A 23,387-nucleotide genomic window follows, 5' to 3' on the forward strand; every position below is an offset into this window, starting at 1 on the left:
GTGGAAACTGGAATTTTGCTAAAAGCTACAAAGCATACGTAGGCTGCTGCATTAAACATGTGTGTTTGGGGTTTTTTTCTTCTTTCATTTAGAGCTGCCCTCCACTCACTTTTTATTGCTATGTATATATTAAGTTATCTAATCAATTGCAGGAGTTTGTGTGATGAAAAGTATTGCAGCGGAGGAGCTGGTCCGAAATTGTCATGTGGGACCAGTAGAACAGTAGTAAAGATTCAATCTGAAAATGAAAGCTCTCAGCTGTATAAAAATGTTCAAGCCTTCATGATATATTTAACATAAATGTCCAAAACCTTTTTCAACTAAACCACTCTTTCTCACTATTACATATCAAAATACATTTTATAAAAATCTTTGCTTCAGACAATGACTAAAGAACCATCTGAGGATGTGTCTCAACTTTGAGTTATCCACTATTTAAAATGTTTAAAACACATTGATGTTCATTGTTTACATTAATCATGAACTTAATTGTATTAAATACTTAATTAAGGACTTGACACACAAGTTTTCTTTAAAAAAAAAGTCAGGGGAAGCAGGCTCAGACTTTATTATTCAGGCTTTGGTTTATGTGAACTTAGTCTAACTAGCCGTACTGCCCATAGACTATTTTTTCCAAGAGAAATTAATAGCTTTGCCAAGTCTCTCTCATTTTCCGAGAGACTGGCTCTCATTTTCAGCCAACAATCTTTTTTCTGTAACTTGTTGGATGTCACCTTTGAAAAAAATGCTCTTCATTTATATCAAGCCTGAATCAGTACAATTCATCTAACTTTTTGTTACCTTTGAAACCTCCCTTATGGTGAACCCTCAGTGTTGGCAGCTAAGCATTACTGCAAAAAAAGAACAATTTTCCATATTAAGATGATTAAAATACTGAAGGAAAAACAATTTTAGATAATCTTTAATAAAACAAACCTATGTAACTTTCTAATGTTTAAGTATCTTTTTGCATACTGTGACTTATGATCTGCAGATGTTGGAGTTGAACAAGAAGAATAATATTTGCATATGTATACATTTCAGATTTGTGGTCTGAACTCAAGTAAAACTATGAGTATTACCAACCCTTTTGTACTCAGATGAAAAGTTAATCAAGGAAAGCCTTGATCTCCCATTTTTTGGAAACACAAGGTCTGGGCAATGTTGTTGTTTATGCAGAATCAGTGGGAGAATGGGTTATGCCTTGCTCTTCCAATCCTGCTGGTATTATGATAGGAGTCGCACATCATGAGATTTCCCATTGCAGGAAGATGGAGCTCAATTATACTTTTAATTATTGAAACATTTGGATTTCACATTACAAAGGGGAAAATTCAGATACAATTTCTTTGAAAAATCTGGTCAGTAATCAAGGAGCGGGTGCTGCAACAAGCAGCAAAAATAAATTTCAGGTTCCTGGAGACCTCTGAATGTTAGTGGAAATTATGGGGAAATTGCCACAGCACCCTATCAGAGGTGTAATAAAGACAGTTGCTTCCCTAGCATGTTTGATGTTGGAGCATCTTCTAGCAAGGTGAATTTAGCTTCAGATTTTTGCCAATATAGACTTAATCTCTCCACACTGAAGGTTCCCTGACATGGAGTCCAGTCTCTTGAACTTTCACACACTGTGCTAATTCTTCATTTGTAAGAGAATGAAGTTCCTGGTAACCCTAACAGCAGGTGCTACTTGCCATCGTTCAGGTCCCATGTATTAGGTTGTTTATCTAATAATGCTGATGTATGAAATAGATTTTTGAGGTATCATTAATAATAATAAGGTGTTTACTGTACTTGAGCCTGCGAGTGAGGTGGTGGAAGTTGAAATGACTTATTTTCTCATCCCTTCATTAATATTTGCTAAATCATACTTATAGGAGAGAGGTTCTGAAAAAAGTCCTCATGAAAAGCAAATCTGGTTTGTAAGGAAGTGAAACAGATATATCAAGTATTAGGTTTTGTTCTTTAATTGACGGGGGTGGGAGGACATATCTCAGATCTCCTCCTTTACTCACTCATGTGATTCATACTGATCAGCATGCTTAATGTTTTCAGTATTTTATTTTTTGTAATAGAAGTGTCAATATTCCAAATAGCTTGTATAAATAAAAATAAAATATTTACTTCCAGACACATTGCTTCCTTGTTTAGCTATGGTTCCATGGAGTTTGTTTAAATTAAAATTATGGAAGAGACTTCACAGTTCCTTCCTGCTAATCTTTCTAGCACTCACAGGCATGAAATACAGCATTTGTGATAATAGGCTGCTCTAGCACTGCAGTCTATGTCCTTTTACCCTTACGGAGCTTTTAGATAGTCTTTATGTATGTGCAGGAGACTGCTACAGCACCATGAATAATACTGTTGGGCTTTACACAGAAACAATATTTTGGGATTGGGAGCCTTCAGTTAAAATTTCAGTCTGTGCTTTCGCACAAAAAGAAACTTCAAGTTTTCATATTTTTCCAGATAACTTGCAATGGACATTCCAACATGTCTAGATGCCTTTTTACTTTTCTTTATGTCTCACTTTTTCTCTTTTTAGTTAACTGAGAAGAGGTAAAATTTTAATGGACAGGAGTAGTTAGCTAACACAGTATGAAACTGTGGAGCCTAAGACTGTGACAAAATTCAGATAGAAATTGGATCCTTATATGTGTATCAAAATATTTTAATGTTTTGTCCTGAATGACAACAAAGGGTAGTTAGGATGTTAAACATTGTGTTTCAGGTTTTGAGCTAGTGGATGTTGCACACCAAAAGGAAACTTAATGTGGAAGACAGATTATCCCATGTCTACTTACAGCAGGCTTTTTACACATTCATCTGAATCATCTAATTTTGGCCAGAGGTACAGGAAGAAAAACAAAATAGATGGATACTGGACCATGCTCAACACTGGAATTCTTACGTTTCTAATCCTTGTGGCAGGCTCCCCGTCAAATAGCCTTTTTTAAATTACAGGTAGAATTAGAATAGACTTACAATTTTTTAAAAAGAAATTACTGAAAATGACCTCAAGAAGTTGGATAGTCCCATTTGTGAATACAGAATGCACACTTCTATGAAAGAATAGAAATGCCGTAGTATAGTTAAATCTAGAAGTCCAGGATGCTATTTCCAGTTTTGGGGTTTTTTTTTATGTTGATGCCAGGAAAAAAGTACTTCTTATTAAATTTAATTATATTAACAATTTAAATTGTTGATAATGGTTGTCATTCTTCAACTCATGGTGCATATTGAATATAATTTTCTGAGGTTAAAAAAATGCATAACACATATGTGCTGAAAATCACTTTCTTTCACCAAAGCAGTTACCCTTTCTAAGCAACAAATGATTTATAACATGTGTTCTAACATATGTTTTTTCTGGCAAATTATTCCAGCAGCAATGCTGGGAAAGGAGCAAATGAAGAAACCCCTAACAATAAGACAAGAAAACCAATATGGAAAAGACAATTCATTCATAAACTTGGGGTTTTTAAGGTCAGATGTATTATTATAATAATAAAGTCTGACTGTATAAAACAGACCAAGAATCTCACATGGTAATTTCTGAATCAAATGCACAGCTTCATTTTAAACTACAAAGTATCTTCAGAATGGCATCTAGTTTTAGTATCTTTGCTTCCTGTAAGTAAAATTACACTATGTGACTAAAGAACTTTATGTAAACTGCTGTACTTTACTATTAGCCTCAACATTCCTGCCTTCACTTCATGCTGTAAAATCTTACATTTTCATCTTAGGATAGAAAACCAGCCACTACTCGGACCCTTTACCTTTGGACTTCATTTTGGATAAACTGAATGGATAAAGATTTTTAAAATGGATACATTTGTTATGGATATTTTTTAATTACAATATTATTTTAAAATATTAATATTAGTATAAAGCATGCTTCTGAAATCTTAACTTATTCTTCTGACTCTTTGCATAATTTTTCTAGTTTTCCAGCATCCTGTTTGAAATGCAGTTGCCAAAGCTGTGCAAAGAACCACTCTTTCTGGGTGCAGATAGCAGGTTACTTCCCTGTTGCTATCTGGTAATGGTCTGCTGCTAGGTTTATGCTTCCATAGCCCAAAGTTATATAAGCCACACGTTCTCTTAGGAGCTTAGATCTGTTGCTTGTATGTCATTATTCTGAAGTATCATTCAGGATTTAAGCGTTTTGGGTTGATTTTTTTTTTTTTTTTTTAAATCTACCTGTAAGTTTAATAATAGTTGTGTTTGTTCTACTGTTAAGTTGCAGTAGTCAAATTTTTAGATGCCCTCCTGTAGACTTACACTGATGGAAGTTGCTTGGTTATAGAATCTAAACATTACAATTTATGCATTCTCCATTTTTACAGCACAGGTAGGCACATATAAATATATATGTTTCCAGAGTAGATGTTCAATACTTAGTAGGATATATTAAGCAATGGGTGTATTGGTATCACTCCTTCTTGTATGTAACTCATTCATATTCTCTTGCACAAACACTCTCTGTAGTCTGGTTATATTCTCTAATCTTTCTTTCATCACACTCTCCAAACTGAACTTTTCATTACTAGGGTTGACAGAATATACACATAATCAACTTAGGTCTTAGGGAGGGTAACGGAACTCAAATACAATTTACAACTCAAGTTTAAGTTCCAAGTTTAATATTATTTGTTTGAATTCCAAACTTCTTAACTTGGAAGATCTCTGGTCAGAATATTCCTATGGATCACCAACCATTAAGCAGAAAAATACATAATTTGTATTTCTTCTTCTAATGTTAATTGCTTCATGTTATCCAAAGATTGGTCCTATAAAAATGTGTACCTCAGAGAACAGATGCTACAAAAATACAATACTGTCCAGCAGAACTACTTATTTTCTGAATGGAGATTCAAAAGTGAGCTTTGGATTTAAGAAGACTATCAGTCTTTGGTGAATGTAAGCTTTGGAAATTTTAGAGTTACATAATAAATCATTATTGGATTTCATTATAGGGGCATTCCCCCATGAAGAACTGGACATGCATGGAGTAAGGAATGCACGACCAGCCATCATACTTAAGTTCTGCAGAGGAATTGCACATTGAGTAGCCCTCCAGGAACAGATCCGTGCCTACATGGGCTGATGCAGAATACAACTTCAGAAGTAGGACAGGATTTGGTATTCCAATACAGATCTGTGTGAATACAGGGATCATGCTTTCCTGCGCTACTGGAAATCTTACTTTCTTCTGATAGTGATTACATTTTATAATGGGACTCTCAGTGTTGCTTGCAGCTCATAAGTGGTCCTTTCAGGTTTACCCATACACATCCTTTTGTCTTTTTCAACTTCATGTTTTTGAGAATCTCATTCATGAGTCTAAAATCAATCTTGTTTTTCAAAAAAAGACTCAATCTTTATTGATCTGACTGCAATCAGCACTTGGGCAAAAATTCTGTAATGTGCAGGTTAGAGTCAAGCAATCAGTTCCCCATACATAGACTAGACCACAGGCATTCCCAGAATTTGCCTATTATTTGTACTTCAGTCATTAATGAGGAAATGAAATGAGTTTAATCATTTGTATTACTATCATATTAGTGGTGTATATAACTTAGTTTACACTGGAATGGGAGTCTGCTTGTTGAGCAGTAGTAAAAGCTTTTTCCTTGTATATGAAGCTCATTACTTCTGCTGTGTGACATAGAGAATGCTTTTACAGATAATATAAGGCAATAAATTATAATACAACTATTTGCTATAAGAGTGCAATGCTGTTTTCCAAGAATGAAATAGTATTGTCATAGAATTCAATAGCCAAATTCCCATTTGTTTTCACTGGAGTCAGGATTTAATTCCATTTCTTTCAGTTCTTAAATTCTGAGCAGTTCTGGTTTTCTTCTGATAGCAAACTGACCATCGTTGATGATTTGCAGGTTGAATGTAGCCTATCACATTTTCTCCTCAATCTTTCTGACACCTGAGTAAACTTTATATGAAAGAAGTATACAGTCATAGTCTGTGATGGATTCTTTTCCTTACCTTTGCCTCTTAACTAAAATCCAAACAAGATTACAGTGAGTTACTGGAATTTAAATCTGTGATGGTTGGAGTTTGTGTTTCAAATATTTGTCATTCTCATGTGAGGCTATAGCTTGATGAGATCGCTATGTTCTGCTATCAGTCATCAGGATCTGTATTTTATGTTAAAAATTCAGCTCTCTCTGATTTGGCAAGGGCCTTGGATGTAATTAACTGAGACCATTGTAAAGCTGCTTGTCTTCTAGTATGTTGGATTAAAGATCACTGAAACCTTTTCCTTTTATAAAGTACCTATTTTACTAAAAGTAGTATCTTTGTGGTTTGATGGGCACAGGGGAAGCTCAAAGATATAATTCTGCAGATTATTTTCTAATGAAAATCAGGAAAGATTAAAATTCACAGTCCTTACCGAGTATTTAAGATTTTTAATCTCCTTTTATTGTTAAGGCATTTTTGTTATGGATACTTATGTGTTTGTTTAACTTTAAATAAAGTTAATTAACTTTAAATTAACTGTGAAATTAACTGCCAATGTGTATAAATACCTGTGTGCAAAAGTCTTTCCCTGTCTGATACATGAATGGACCTTATCAAAGATAGGGAGCAGAACACTTATTTCTATTTGAGATAGCTTTTACTTTAAGAGCCTTGGTCTCAGGGCAAAGAAAACTTAATATGAGGTCTTGCTGGGAAGACCATTTTCTCCCTTTCCAAACATGTCAAAGCTCTTATTTTTATTCTTCAGGGTGAAAGTATCAAATTTCAGAAGGCATTGATTGTCTCATTTGTAGCTTGGTTGTAAGACCAATTGCACACTAGAGAAAGTGTGTCAATCACATATTAGTATTGGAGTCTGTTTTCAGTAGGAAAAAAAAGAATAGCCATAATGCCACTGTTATGCCTTCTTTCACATGATTGAGTCTGAGCAGAAGCTTTGCATTTTCCTCTTTTTTTCCTAGAGAATTTCAGTTAATTGTTATTCCCAGTTGTATTACCTCATAAGGTCAAAAAATCTTTCTCTTTATACTGGTTGAACCTTAATGAGTTAACTATTTACAGGAATTTGACTAGGAGTATATTTTCAAATAGTTTGTATGCTATATTCAGTGTACTCAATATAGCTTGAATAGGTTGTATTATCTCATGTTATTCCTCTGAAAATAAATGGTGGTTTACCAATTGTTTCTCCTTAGGCAGCACTATTTTGCACTAAGTATTCCTGCAGGAATGTTGATTCTGTGATGGTCACTGGCATGGACCTTGATCAATGTGGAGTGAACAAATGTGGGGCTGCTGTGGTCTGTAGTTCCCTCCCATGAATTGCCATGAAGTAACTTAGGAACAAGGAAACCAGTTCCCAGTCTTTGCTTGCTTAATCTGATCTGCTCTTTTGATTGTTTGCTTGTTTGTTTGTCAAACTTTCCACTTATTATGGATTTTACTGGATACATTGTCAATGCGCAGATCAGTTTTGGATCCAGCTGCATTTCATTGCTTGCATCTATCAGAAAGAAATAAATTAAAAGATAAGACAACCTTGTGAAAAACATTACATTCAGTGGAAGGTGTCACGCTACTTCTGTAAGTAGTAACATAACTTAAATTTCCAGGTCCTCTTGAAATTTTCTTAATTTAGGTACATTACATACTGGATTAAAAATGGATTCTTTCTATAGCTACTTGTACACTGTTCGTATAATATGGTGATTTTTCCTTTTTTCCAGATTACAGAACAGGCCCATGTTTCACACAAGTTAACAACCAGATGTGTCAGGGCCAGCTGACTGGAATTGTTTGCACAAAAGCCCTCTGTTGTGCAACCATTGGGCGTGCATGGGGTCACCCCTGTGAAATGTGCCCTGCTCAGCCTCAGCCATGCCGTCGTGGCTTCATCCCTAATATTCGCAGTGGAGCGTGTCAAGGTAAGCCTTCTGATTTAAATTGTGCATGACTGTTGTGTTGCTGATGCACATCGTGAAAACCTTGCATCCACTTAAAACAAATTCATTGTTTTCCTTGGGTGTGTTCTATGTCTTACTTTTGATAAAATTTGGATATGCTTTGCTGCTTTCAGATTTTAGCTAGTGTACTAAAGAATAAAACTTGAATGCCTGGAAAAAATGAATGCCAACCAAGGAGCTATAAATATAGAACATGAAAAGGTCAGAATGTCTGTTGAGCATAGCCATCAGATACTGCAGGAGAGCACCGATCAGCCAACTGGCTTATGTTGCTGTAGCCCTTAACTAATATATACTTCATTCATTCTACCAAAAAATTCACTATTTCTTGCTACTGAGTTGTTTTCTTTCTGAAGTGGTTGGGAGTTATTGTACAGACCTTTTTTTTTTTTTTAATCCCATCATTTAGATAAAGCAAATAGTGAACCTTCTGAATGCTCTGTTTGGATTCTTTGTACAGGGCTAGAAAATGCATGAGTAAGGGAGGACTGTAGTCTTCTATGTTTAGATTCATAAAATGTTTGAGAAATGGGAAAGCGTTCTTGCCTTATCCAATATCTCTTTCCGTGATATTAAGATACGTGCTGATCCTCCTTTCTGTTGTGACTGCAATCCACCTGAGATAGGTATCTGTTCTCCTGTAGCTGCTTGGCTAAATTTTAGAACAAACTGCACAAAGAATGCAGTAACAGAGGATACTAGAACTCCTGAAGGAGAATGTACTACTTTTATGTTACAGGCTGCCACACATGTACAAAATACAAAATACAGTTTCCAGGCTGTATTTTCTTAAAACCTTCCCAAGAAGCAATGGAAACCAAGTAAGTGCTGTGGTCAGACCCTATGCTGATATCTGCTCCTTGAAGGAGTAATGTTCTGAGTCTGAGATACAATAGTCTAACACTTGACCTTGTTTGAGCAAGAGGGCATCTAGCGCCAGCCTGTTTTGTAGTAGTATCTTGCCAGTGGCTTCCAACTGTATGTTGACCAATATGAAAGATGTTCTGGCACTGTTGGATGAGGGTATCTCCAATGATAATGTTAGTTTTAATGTTACTATCTGGAATAAACCAGTCAGCCACCCATCTCGTTACAGATTTCAGCCATTGAACCACACTCATTTCTTCCCAAGTATGTTTCTTACTTTACCCAATAGTTATGTCCAGTTAAGGTGTGCAATATATGGGGCATCCATTTCCTAGGGCAAAATAAAATGGTACTTAGGATGCAGGTGGCTGGCTGATAGGCATTTTCCCAGGTTTCATTTTTCTAGCAAATTGGAATAGGCATATTCATCGCTACACAGCCATACTGTTCTCGGGGGGCATCTGTACCACCCAGGAAGCATTCTTTTCCTATGTGAATAAAACATGTATAGTATGAGACCAGAGGGCCCACTTGCCTTGAGGTGGGCTGATGAGTTTAAACTCTTGGACCTTAGAGTAGTTCAGTCCATGGGCCCACATAGTTAGATTTCGTTTTCCTCCTAAGTGGATGTACCAGGAAACATCTTGTATTTGAAAGCAAGAAATTTGAAATGAGTGTGGGAATCCCTGTTTTACTGCTTCTAAATTGAATCAGTGTTGCACAGAGTACCGCTGCATGTTTCGCCTCTGTCTGTCATATCACAGTCTTGCATTGTATAGGAAGTAAAAATGTTAGGCTTTAATGCATTAAGCTGGATTAAATTAGATCCACTGCCTGGGGTGGTCCAACCCCAGTCCCAAGAATGGGGTGGGGGGTGGGGGGTAGTCCAGCCATCTACCCCTTCCAGGCAGCTTTCACTGTCGTTCAGGCTTAAGTGCATAGGACCTGAAGCTAGAGGTATACAACACACCTGGACATGTTCAGTGGTATTGAGAGGAACTGCTGTTTTGGAAATGTTCGCTATTAAGTCTGATATGTCAATGCCTGAGCCATAAAGGTGTAAAGGCGAGTTCTCAGGTGATGTCAGAGTGGCAATACAGGCAGAAAATGGACCATCACTAATGCCCACATCTTGTGCAAAATCCATTACTGTTTCCAAGACTACATTACTTTTAGGCCCTTCCTGAGTGGAAGCATCTGTCTGTGGGGCTGAACTAATGGCCATCAGGAAAAAGAGGCCAAGCCACTTCATATTGGCATGGTTCAGGCACCTGCAATGCTGCTCAAAACACAACTAGTTGGCCACATGCTACCAGCAGCAACCCTACACCAAGCCCTTCCGGAACAGCCTGATCTACCCGCCACTGGAGGTAGTGTCATTTGCTGCCAGGCAGTGAACACATGCACAGGGAGAGATAGCCAGGGTTGCCATTAAGGCAGAGTGAAAACAAGAAATTTGGGCTTCAGTGTCAATCAAACATCTTACAGGGAATCTATTAGGACCCAGTCCAATAATGCCATGTGGACCAACCTTGGTGTCCCTCTCAAAAACTTTTAAGGTGCCATACGCGGGACACCAGACGGGGTATGGGTGCCATTTTCTGCCAGTGGGGCATCTAGAGCCTCTCTGTCTTCTTTATAAAATGGGTTGGTGGGCAGACGGTCTGCATCCTTTCCAGGTACTTGTGGTACTAAGTTTAATTTAAGGCTGGGCTCCAACCTTGTGTGAGCAGTCCTAATTTCTTGAGGTTACAATCAGATACAATGGTGAGTCTGAAGCTTCCCTGTCGTTATTGCGTCCCCTGTGATCAACAAACTGTTTAACAGCCAACTACACTCGTCTATTAGCCAATTCCTGAGCAGACCGAGCAATATGTAGTTGTTCTCCTCACTCCAGTTTACGGACATCCCATGCCCAACAGGCAACTTTGGTGGTCAGGGAACATAGCACTCCCGGACCTACACAAAAAAAGACGCCAGCTCTCCAGCCTCCCTCCTGAGATTCCTCTTCATCAAAAAGTATTCAATCACGTCCCATCTCATGAACTTATTTGACCCACTTGGTTGCAGACTCATCAGGGCGTTTACCAAACTCCCTCTGTATCTTGGCCAGATCAAGGGGAAGGCAGTGGTCTTAACTACATCCCAGGCAGGTCTCCCACCTGTCCCCCCACTTACATCATGTTTGATAATGGGAAAGACTCCTTGTGCGGTATCATGTGTGTCTGGCCAGTCACCTGGCTCTTCATCAGGGTCATTCCAAATGTCCCCATTCCAGTGTTCAGGATCTCATATTAGGGCCTGCACTTTAAGGGCATCCATAGTCCTGCCCTGTTTTTCCAAGTTAGCACTGACCATCTATACTACTTTATCTTCTACTCTCTTCTCATTTTCTCTGTGTTTCTGCAAAGTTAGACCTTGCATCGACAGCTGCTTCTCTTGCCGTTGCACCTTCTCTTGTAACCTTTCAATTTGAGCAAGCAGTTCTCTCTTTTTGTCTTCCCATCACTTCTTTTCATTACAATTGGTATCACAGCATGCACCCAACCGTCCCGTCCCACTTGCTGGGTAAGGGTGAGGTTAACTTTTTAATTCTCTGCATGGTAATCAGGAGTAAGGACAATTACTCTAGAGGTTCAAACAAATCACAAATTTACTTAAAACTCAGTGGAACTGCAAAAGATAGCGGCTTGGCAAAAGCTATAACAATACTTAAAACTTAGCAGAATTATGAAAGATAATGGCTTAGCAAAACTTGTAACAATATTACCCTAATGTGCCGAAAATGAAGTTAGAGACAAAGACAGTGGTGGAGAGGAAAAGAAAGAGAGAAAAAAAGAGAAGAGAAAAGATATCACCACCCTTGGATTCAGCTCTTTTCTGGTCGTAGTTGTAGTCCTCAGGTGGCGAGCACATGCCAAAAACTTACATTTCCCCTTTTTGTAACCCAACGTGCCTGCCCCATAGGCGGGGGTCTGTCATCACTGAGCAGGTGCAGTATGTGCTCAGGAATGTTCAGAAATGTTCTAGAAATGAGTTGGTGGGTTGTGGGGGTTTTAGGGGTCTCACTGTCCCCCCTCCTTGGGGCTGACCGAGTGATAATCCTTTACAGGCATGCATGCACAGAAGATGGATAATCTTTGTCTGCATGTTTCAGGAATAGGGGAGTTGGCTCCCAAGACATCATCCTGCCTCCACAAGTTCCATTCTTGGTTGACACTCCCTCGTCATCAGCCCATCCCTGCCGATGTCAAGACGGATGTTTGCGACATTCGCTTGTTATAAGAGCCTTACACCAACATCTTACAGATGACGCCTTTACCTTTTCCATCTTTAACTTCTCCCTGTCCCAGGTCCATATGGCTTTTCACCTGGTCCCACTCAGAACAGTGGCCCTGGACCCAAGCATTGTCAAACCAGGGCCAGGAGGGGAATCCCATGCTTACCAAAATAAACCTCTACCCTGTCATCCTCGGACCCTGCTCTCTATGCCATGTTGTGTCACAGTCAGGCCTTCTGCCACTATCCATCCCATGAAGGAATAAGGTTATGAGTCCGAGGTACAAAGTGAGGTGTATTAGGATAAGGCACTTATTAAGTAGGTAACATACCACCTTGCGAGTGGGACTATTCTGCTTCTGTTCCTTATAGTCTACCTAATAGGTATCATTCAGTTCCGAGGAAAGTATCCTTACCCAGCATCCCAGTGGAGGGGAGACCACCGAGGTGCGGGCCTGACCTTCCTCGGGAGTGCTCGAATGGGCCTATCAGGTAGTGATTCGTCACACCCTTCCTGGTGGCTCTCTGCTCACCGCCTAGCCATGCCGCTGCACTGCTGCCAGGCCGGCTTGGGCCCAGCGCAAGGGAAGGCCAGACACCAGCCAAAGCGTGGCCCCTCCATCTGCGTCACCCCCCTGCAGAGTGTTACATCTGTTAATTGTGCAGAGTAAGGTTAGTATTTGGGCTGAAATCGGGTGCTGTAGATCAACACAGTTCTTTGATTTCTGATTATGATCTGTATAATGAAATAAATTAACAGAGAGAGCAAAATGCTTTTTGATCAATCAATCCCCAGTCCATCTGGGGATAATCAGAGGATCAAATAATTTTGGGTGACAGATTTTTTTTTGGTTTTGTTTGGTTTTGGATTTCATAAAGTGTCTACGTACTTTTCTGTCTCTGTGTATCCATATCTTCTGGCTTCCAAAATCCATGTGAGACAACACAGCCAGGATACTGCAGGCATTGCATGCATAAGCAGATCCCTCTGATAGAATTAAGATCCTTCTTAGCAAACTCATAAAGTTGACTAGTGATGTGGTTTAGCCCCAGCCGGTAGCTGAGGGCCACGCGCTGCTCACTCATCCCTCCCCCAGCGGGATGGGGAGGAGAACGGAAAAACAACCGCAAAGCCTGGAGGGTTGGGATAAGGGCATTTTACTGGGACAGCAAGGGAGAGGGAAAACAATCAACAACAGTGCTGATAACAGACAGGAACAATGGGTGATAACAGAGAATGATTTACCGATCCGAGGACCAACCCACTGGACACTCAACCCATCCTGGAGCCACGCCAAACCCGCCCCTGCCCGACTGGCCCCCTTTTATGGTGAGCATGACATCACATGGTATGGAATAGCCCCTGTCCAGCTTGGGTCACCTGTCCTGGCTCCTTGGGAAATTAACTCTATCCTTGCCAGAACCAGGACATTATCTACCCCTTATTCCATACCATCTGCATCATGCCCAGATTATTTTACAGATCTCATTGCCTTACTCTATGGGCTATCACTCTAAAGTGTCTGTCGAGTTCATTTAGTCCATGGCTTTGCGTTCCATCTGTCATTACAGTCTCTCAGGGCAGGAGCAATGGTGTGTGCTGTTGGATTGTTGCACGCTGCATCCGGAGTATTTTTCACGGCTGGTGTATCTGGTATGGTCCATGCTCGCAGTCTGGACATCACAGATGTAATTTTCGATGAAGCTCCTGGGCACCAGTTGAAGTCAGTTCCAAAGTCCATCCTTCATTAGTTTTGGGTGATTCTTATGGTTATACTATTAATACAGTGTATAGCTATTAACATTGTACAATTTAATTTATTGGCTATTTTCACCCAAAATCAGATCCCCTTGGGGTACGCACCGACCTTCCCCATCCTTTCCCAGCACCCACCAAGTGCACCCTGGTCCCTGAGCAAAAGCAATCCCGCAGATGGGCTTGCCTTTGCCTGAAGCAGGGATAACCCAAACTGTTTTACCCAACATATTTTACATGCGCACTACAGGAACTTTTTCACCTTCTACTGGGCGTGGAAATTTTGATTGGGCAGGGCCAGCTCCATTGGCAGATCCCCGAGTGTTAACTAACCAGGTGGCCTTTGCTAAATGTGTGTCCCAGTGTTTGAGGGTCCCACCACCCATTGCTCTCAGGGTAGTTTTTAGCAGTCCATTGTACCTTTCAACTTTCCCAGAGGCTGGTGCATGGTAGGGTGTGTGATACACCCACTCAATACCATGCTCTTTGGCCCAGGTGTCTATGAGGTTGTTCCGAAAATGAGTCCCATTGTCTGATTTGATTCTCTCTGGGGTGCCATGTCGCCACAGGACGTGCTTTTCAAGACCCAGAATAGTGTTCCGGGCAGTGGCATGGGGCACAGGATAGGTTTCCAGCCATCCAGTGGTTCCTTCCACCATTGTAAGAATGTAACGCTTGCCTTGGCGGCTTCGCGGGAGCGTGATGTAGTCGATTTGCCATGCTTCCCCATATTTATATTTCAACCATCGTCCTCCATACCACAGAGGCTTTACCCACTTGGCTTGCTTGATTCTGGTGCATGTTTCACATTGATGGATGACCTGTGAGATGGCGTCCATGCTCAAGTCCACCCCTCGATCACGGGCCCATCTATATGTCGCATTTCTTCCTTGATGGCCTGAGGTGTCATGGGCCCACCGAGCTATAAATAATTCACCCTTGTGAATTTGGACTGCGCTGCGAGTCCAAATCCACCTGAGCCACTTCAATCTTGGCAGCCTGATCCACCTGCTGATTGTTCTGATGTTCCTCAGTGGCCCGACTCTTGGGTACGTGGGCATCTACATGACGTACCTTTACAACCAGCTTCTCTAGTCGGGCAGCAATATCTTGCCACAATGGGGCAGCCCAGATGGGTTTGCCTCTACGCTGCCAGTTGCTCCGCTTCCACTGCTGTAACCACCCCCACAGGGCATTGGCCACCATCCATGAGTCGGTATAGAGGTACAGCGTTGGCCACTTTCTCTTTCAGCAATATCTAAGGCCAGCTGGATGGCTTTCACCTCTGCAAACCGGCTCGATTCACCTTCTTCTTCAGCAGCTTCTGCAACTCGCCGTGTAGGACTCCATACAGCGGCTTTCCACCTTCGATGCTTTCCCACGATGAGACAGGACCCATCAGTGAAGAGGGCATATGGTTTCTCATCTTCTGTTAGTTTATTATATGGTGGGGCTTCTTCAGCACGTGTCGCCTCCTCCTCTGGCGACATTCCAAAACCTTTCCCTTCTGGCCAGTCTGTGATCACTTCCAGAGTCCCTGGATGACTGGGGCTTCCTATTCGAGCCCGTTGTGTGATCAGTGCAACCCACTTACTCCATGTAGCATCGGTTGCGTGATGTGTAGAAGGAGCCCTCTCTTTGTACATCCAACCCAGCACTGGCAGTCGGGGTGCCAAGAGGAGCTGTGCTTCGGTGCCAATCACCTCTGAAGCAGCTCGAACTCCTTCATATGCTGCCAATATCTCCTTTTCAGTTGGAGTGTAGCGGGCCTCGGATCCTCTGTATCCCCGACTCCAGAACCCCAGGGGTCAACCTCAAGTCTCCCCTGGTGCTTTCTGCCAGAGACTCCAGGTGGGGCCATTCTCCCCAGCTGCGGTGTACAGCACATTTTTTATATCTGGTCCTGCCCGGACTGGCCCAAGAGCTACGGCATGAACTATTTCTTGTTGCATTTGTTCAAAAGCTTGTTGTTGCTCAGGGCCCCATTTGAAATCATTCTTCTTCCGGGTTACATGGTAGAGAGGGCTTACTATCAGACTGTAATTCGGAATGTGCATTTGCCGGAAACCCACAACACCTAAGAAGGCCTGTGTCTCCTTTTTGTTGGTTGGGGGGGACATGGCTGCTATTTTGTTGATAATATCCATTGGGATCTGACACCGCCCATCATGCCACCTTATTCCTAAAAATTGGATTTCCTGCGCAGGCCCCTTCACCTTACTTTGTTTTATGGCAAAGCCAGCCTGCAGCAGGATTTGGATTATTTTCTTCCCTTTCTCAGAAACTTCCTCTGCTGAGTTGCCCCATACAATGATGTCATCAATGTGTTGCAGGTGCTCTGGGGCTTCACCCTTTTCCAGTGCAGTCTGGATCAGTCCATGGCAAATGGTGGGGCTGTGTTTCCACCCCTGGGGCAGTCCGTTCCAGGTGTACTGGACGCCCCTCCAAGTGAAGGCAAACTGTGGCCTGCACTCTGGTGCCAAAGGGATTGAGAAAAATGCACTAGCTATATCAATGGTGGCATACCATTTGGCTGCCTTTGACTCCAGTTCATATTGAAGTTCCAGCATATCTGGCACGGCAGCACCCATCGGCGGTGTGACTTCATTCAGGCCACGACAGTCTACCATCAGCCTCCACTCTCCATTGGACTTCCGCACTGGCCATATGGGACTGTTAAAGGGTGAGTGGGTTCTGCTGATCACTCCCTGATCCTCCAGTTGATGAATTAGCTTGTGGATGGGAACCAGGGAGTCTCGGTTGGTGCGGTATTGCCACCGGTGCACAGTTATAGTAGCAATTGGCACCTGTTGCTCTTCAACCCTCAGCAACCCTACAACAGAAGGGTCCCCCGAGAGACCGGGCAAACTAGACAATGGTTCAATTTCCTCCGCTTCCAAGGTGGCTATTCCAAAAGCCCACCGGTACCCTTTTGGGTCTTTGAAATACCCTTTCCGGAGGTAGTCTATGCCCAGGATGCACGAAGCCTCTGGCCCAGTCACAATGGGGTGCTTTTGCCACTCATTCCCAGTTAGACTTACTTCAGCCTCCAACAGAGTCAACTGTTGGGATCCCCCCGTCACACCAGAAATAGAGATCGGTTCCACCCCTTCACAGTTCGACGGCATTAGGGTACACTGTGCACCCATGTCCACTAGGGCCTTGTACTCCTGTGGGTCCGATGTGCCAGGCCATCGGATCCACACAGTCCAATACACTCTGTTGTCCCTTTCCTCCACCTGGCTGGAGGCAGGGCCCCTCTAATCCTGCTCATCATATTCGCTGCTCACCTCTTGCAGAAAGGACTTAGAAGTCCCTTCAAGAGGGTCATAAGTGCGGTCAGGCCTTCCACTCAAGCTGGGGGGCTGCCTGGTGGAAACTGGAGCAGCATCCTTTCTGGAAGAGTCCCTTTGTACAGCTGTCTTGCCTTGTAGCTCATGTACGCGTGCCTGCAGGGTTGAGGTAGGCTTCCCATCCCATTTCCTCATGTCTTCTCCGTGGTCACACAGATAAAACCACAAGATACCTTGTGCTGTGTATGCTCCATATCCCCTCTCCGGAGCAGAAAAACTCTTACTCCTAATGGCTGAAATATGGGTCTGTGGGGGTGGGGAGTACGATATATCCTCTTTGAGTTGCCGGATGTCCTGGGACAGTTTCTCCACAGCCAAGACAAGGGAGGAAGAAAGGCTCTCTTCATATTGCCGGAGTCGGCCAGCCACTTCGTCCACCGTGGGTGCCTCTTCACTCTTCCAGTCGATTACTGCCAGTGAGTTGGCGTACGATGATGATGCACTTTGCACAAATTTTCGCCACATGGGTCGGGTACACTGGACTTCATCGGGGTCTGTGGGCAACTGTGCGTTGTCTGGATCGTAATAAACCATTTCCCGCACAGCTAATTCCCTCAGATATTGGATACCTCTCTCCATGGTGGTCCACTTGCCTGGCCGACATACGACATCTTCGCTGAAAGGATACCTTTCCCTCACACTTGACAGGAGTCACCTCCAGAGGCTAAGGGCCTGTGCCTTCTTCCCAATTGCCTTGTCAATGCCCCCTTCCCTAGATAAGTATCCCAGCTGCTTGGCCTCCCTGCCCTCCAGTTCCAGGCTACTGGCCCCGTTATCCCAGCAGCGGAGCAGCCAGGTAATAATGTGCTCCCTTGGAAGGCGCCTGAAGTCTTTCCGCATATCTCGCAGCTCACTCAGGGACAGAGATCACATGATCACTTCTGGTTCTGGCTCTTCTTCTTGTTCTCATGATGGTCCCAGTTCATCATCATCTCTCACGATGCGAACCGATTTCTTTGTGTATTTCTTTTTGTGTATAGGGGCGACTGATACTGGTATGGGTTGATCTTTTAGCTTGGCTACAGTGCCTGTTGCAGGGGTTTGGGTAGCTGCAGTGCCTGCTGCAGGGGGCTGGGCAGCTGCAGTGCCTGTGGGTCCGCTCTCTCCCTCTGGATGGTGCTGTCTACTGTCAAGCAGTGTTTGATAGATTGTGGCCAGGGCCCAGTACAGCGCAGTAAGTTGTGTCTCCTTAGAATCCCCACAGCATTTTCCTTTCAAATATTCTACCATTTTATCAGGGTCTTGCAATTGTTCAGGAGTGAAGCTCCAAACCATTGGGGGTGAAAAGGTCTCTAGATACCTGCCCATACTCTCCCACATGCCATGCCAGCCCTGACCATTCAGTCTTGGGGAAGATATCTGGGTGGTACTCTTGAAACAATTTTTGCTAACCCTGAACAGGAGTTGGAAAACATTCAGGAGACCTAGCAATAGGAATATACTGGCCTGAGCATTCCAAGTGTATTCAAAATTCTCAAAAATTGTCGTGACCAACTGAAAAGGAAAAGGGGAGGTGAAAGAGTGGGAGAAGGTATCCCCCCCTGTCTTGCCCATAGATTGGGTGCAATTATTAATCAATTCTGAAAGATATTGACTGAGGTACAGGCCTGACCGAAATGCTACGTACAAGTACCAGCTCAGACTCATGACTGTTGATGATATCTTATCGTAAGTCATTATCACACAATACAACAATATGAGAACAGGAACCCCTCTCCCAGAGGTGATAAACAGCACCGCAGGGATTGCATAGAAAACACGGGTTTACAAACCAGAGCTATGTGACCAAACAGAACATCATTATGACCAGCGACTGTTTCAATAACATTATAAATGCTTGTAACACTTTTGCTTTAACACACTTGTATCAGACTTGTCATTATCACAACCCCTCGAGCCCCACGTTGGGTGCCAAAAAAGACTGACGTGGTTTAGCCCCAGCCAACAGCTGAGGGCCATGCGCCGCACACTCATCCCTCCCCCAGTGGGATGGGGAGAACGGAAAAACAACGGCAAAGCCTGGAGGGTTGGGATAAGGGCAGTTTACTGGGACAGCAAGGGAGAGGGAAACAATCAATAACAGTGCTGATAACAGATATTAACAATGGGTGATAACAGAGAACGATTTACCAATCCGAGGACCAACCCACCGGACACTCAACCCATCCCGGAGCCACGCCAAACCCGCCCCTGCCCGACTGGCCCCCTTTTATGGTGAGCATGACATCACATGGTATGGAATAGCCCCTGTCCAGCTTGGGTCACCTGTCCTGGCTCATTGTGAAATTAACTCCATCCTTGCCAGAACCAGGACAACTAGAATGATCTGCTCTAAATTTTTATATAGTTGATTCCCTCTCGTGCTGGAGAACTTTCTACTTCAATTCCCTATTTACAAAATAACAAAAAGCATACAGTAGCAGGATTTGTTTGTGTGTATGTACGTGTTACCAAGAATTTCTGTTAGGTAATTCAGAAAAAGGGCTTTGACACTGTTTCCCATACGATGTTGATATACAGACTGGATGAGCAGATGGTGAGGTGGATGGAACGTTGGCTGAATGGCTGGGCCTAGAGGGTGGTTGGTGATCAGCAGTCCAAACTCTAGGTGGAGGCCAGTGACTAGCACTGTGCCCCAGGGACTGTGTCTAGACCTGTTTAGCATCTTCATTAATGAGCTGGATGATGGGGCAGAGTGTGCCCTCAGCAAGTTTGTAGATGACACCAAACTGGGAGGAGAGGCTGATATGCCAGAGGGTCATACTGCCATCCAAATGGACCTGGACAGGCTGGAGAAATGAGCCAACAGGAATCTCATGAATTTCAACAAGGAGAAGTGCAAAGTCCTGCACCTGAGGAAGAACAGCCCTAGGAGCCAGTATTGCTGGGTGCTGATGATCTTGAAAGCAAGATTGCAGAAGAGGACCTGGGGGTCCTGGTGAACATGAGCCTGCAATGTGCCCCTGCAGCAAAGAAAGATTATGGTATCATGGACTGTGGTAGAAAAAGTATTGCCAGCATGTCAAGGGCAGTGATCCTTCCCCTCTCCTCAGCTCTGATGAAGCCAGATTTGAGAGGGCTCTGTTGACTTCTGGGCTCCCCAGAAAAAAAGAGAGATGGAGCTACTGGATCTCTCCTCTGTTCTGGGGAGTCCAATGAAAGACCATGAAAATGATAAAAGGAGTGGAGCATCTCTCCTCTGAGGAAAGGCCGAGTGAGCTGGGAGTCTTCAGCCTTGAGAAGACGAAGGCTCAAGGAGGATTTCATCAGTATACACAAATACCTGAAGGGAGTGTGCAAAGGGGACAGAGGCAGGCTCTTTCAAACTGGTGCTCAGTGATAGGACAAGAGGCAATGGGCACAAACTGAAACACAGGAAAATCCTCCTCAACATTAGGACACATTTTCTTACTGTGAGGGTGGCCAAGCACTGGCACTGGTTGCCCAGAGAGGTTGTGGAGTCTCCATCCTTGGAGACATTCAAAAGCCGTCTCAACATGACCCTTGGCAACGTTCTCTAGGTGTTCCTGCTGCAGCAGGGTGGTTGGACCAGATGACCTTCAGAGGTTCCATCCGACCTCAACCAGTCTGTGATTCAGTGAAAAACATCCTGATTCAGGCAGGTTCTGTTGCTCATGGTGTTATAAAAGATTTCAGGAAAGTTACTCCTTTACTACTTCAAAAGAGGCTAGGTTATGTTCTCCTTTTCTCACTTTTATTTCCCTATCCCTTTTCTTTCAGTCTTCTCCATGGCCCCATGTACTGCAGCGTTATTCTTAGTGTTGTTTTCCCCTACACTGCATCATAGTTCAGTGGCTTAAAATTGCACAAATCTAACAAAGTCAGTTGTTTGGCTGGATTTCTATTTCAGATCTCCTCCTAACAGTTCTTGGTAAGTGTCCTCTATGAACTTGAGTTGAAAAATTGAGAGAAAATTAAGATGTTGTAAGATTTGTAATTCTTAGAAGTTAGAACTCAATGAAACATCTTTTTGGATTTTTCCTTCAGTTTTCATTCACACAGTGGTATGGTTGACCGGAAATTACAACTGAAGTTATTAGCTCAAATTCACTTCTATGGAACTCCTCACAGCATTATCTTAGCAAAGGCATCTATTTTATTTAAAATACTTAGATTAGTTTTAAGCAAAAATATATCCCTTTTTCCTCATTTCAAATATTTGCTTTCTTGTTTTTCTATGCTTATGCTGCTTAAAGCATCCAAATTATACCAAGGAGAAATATTTGATTGTGCTTTTCCTTATACGTCAGAAATAGGCCTCTAGCTATGATAACAGTTTATGTTCGACTGTTCATCTTGAAGTGATTAGTATGTTTTAGACATTCTTTTCATAACAATGTCATAAACAGAAACAGCATACTGAAGGCATGCACATTGGTTACAATCTCCAAGTCAAAGTCCTTTGTATGACGGAGATGTTGGCTAGATATAATGAACTCTTAAAACTTCTCTGCCAAACTGATCCTGGCATAGCTTCTGTGGCTTCATTTAAATTATGTGAGAGATCAGTAGAGCTCTTTAGCACCCATGCCCACAATACTGTGTTTTCTTTTTAGGCCAGTATGGCAAATATTTTTAAGTTATGCAGTTAACATCATGGCTGAATTCTACTGGGAAGCATAGAAACAATGTGGTAGTCTAGTTTGTGTGATGGATGAACAATATTATTACTATGTAGGAAGATCTGATGGTATTTATGTCAGCAGAGGTCGGTGTGTGATGTTACAAGATAATGGTAAGGCACAAACAGATGAAGAAAAGTTAGATAAAAGGAGAGATGAAGAATTTCTTTGTTCCGTAAAATCATTGCCTTTACTTCTAACAATCGAGACAGTCCCTTTTAAGCTCTCAGTAATTCCTCCTGATGTAAGTTTTGTGGTGTTTGCAGGTTGATAGCATGTTGTCTACTCTGTCCTGAATTATCAAACCACTCTACTGGAGGAAGGAACTGGATTTAGCACTTAACACTGTGGAGACACTTTACCTTTCCAAACTCTGTATTAGGGTACATAGTCTGTAGAAATAAGCTGCAAGATTTTGCTACAGCTATGTATGAAAATCTTAGAAAAGAGCGATGCAGCAATGTTATTCACAAGGAGTCAAAAAACCCTCAAACAGTCACTTAAAGTAGAAGGTCTCGGAGGGAGCCAATGAGTATGCTGAACAAATTGGGTCTGAGGTACTTGCCACTACACTGCAATACTGCAAGGAAATATAATCAACTCTTAAAATTGCTATGCCAGATTCATCCTGGCAGAGAAAGGTGAATGGAGAGTTTAATCCAAATACAGTGAGTAAAGGCTGGTAGATCTATGAGTTATGCATAGACAGAAGCTGCAATAATGATAGCAGGTATGAATGCACAGAAGTAAACTGAAGAAGAAAATAAAGGGGTCAAGATGAAACTCTGGGGGGGTGCTACAAAACTTTTAACCTGGGAGGAGTATTAGCAATTCAGGAAGCAGTTGTCCTCCAAGTGTGATAACGCCTATCTGAGGAGGCTTCATTTCATGTAGAAAGGTCAGATGAGACTAGCATTAATTTTTTTTCTCTGAGGATTTTAGAAACAAATACAGGGATCTGGCTAATGCTTTTCAATGCTTTTCTTCTGCTGTTGACATCAGATTTACAGTGCCTTTTATTAAAGGAACACAAATCCCCTTGTTGTTCAGTAAAACTGTATCTTTGTCACATATCAATTAGATGAGGTTCACTCAGTCCATAGTTTGAGTGCTTGCAGTTTTGAAGTGAATACTTAAATCAGCAGATAGCCTGTTTTGGGAGTTGATATGAGCAAGTCAAAATCAGTAGACCTTGCAAGCCTTAATATTGGAAAATAGGTCATAATTTCAATATGCATTAGATGTCAGAGTGTGACAAGATGTAAATACTGAGTATGAAGTTGCTCCTACTCTTCACAGGATGTGCACGTTGCAATCTTCAGCAGCTTTTCAGGATTAATTATGTTCTCTGAGAAATGTGCTTGTGTAGAACATTATGGTAGTATTGTTGTTCCATTATTACTATGAATAGTTTTTAAAAAATTAGAGAAGCAAAATCAGTCAAAATTCAGATTTTTTGGTTTTGTGTTTTGTTTTGTTTTTTTTCCCCAACAGTTTTGATTCAGTCATTGCTTAA

General features: G+C 42.2%; 1 protein-coding gene and 1 long non-coding RNA gene across 2 annotated transcripts in view; one reads left to right on the forward strand and one right to left on the reverse strand.

Annotated features, from left to right (window-relative positions):
• FBN2 (fibrillin 2) overlaps window positions 1–23,387 on the forward strand; it is a 200,739-nt gene that overhangs the window by 31,359 nt on the left and 145,993 nt on the right. The window contains 1 exon segment of the mRNA XM_075740354.1: window positions 7,737–7,934. Within this exon segment, the coding sequence (XP_075596469.1) occupies window positions 7,737–7,934 (198 nt within the window).
• LOC142599486 (uncharacterized) overlaps window positions 1–23,387 on the reverse strand; it is a 177,427-nt gene that overhangs the window by 18,395 nt on the left and 135,645 nt on the right. The window lies entirely within an intron of this gene.

Source organism: Balearica regulorum, chromosome Z (assembly GCF_011004875.1).
Source record: "Balearica regulorum gibbericeps isolate bBalReg1 chromosome Z, bBalReg1.pri, whole genome shotgun sequence".
Taxonomy (NCBI): Eukaryota; Metazoa; Chordata; class Aves; order Gruiformes; family Gruidae; genus Balearica; species Balearica regulorum.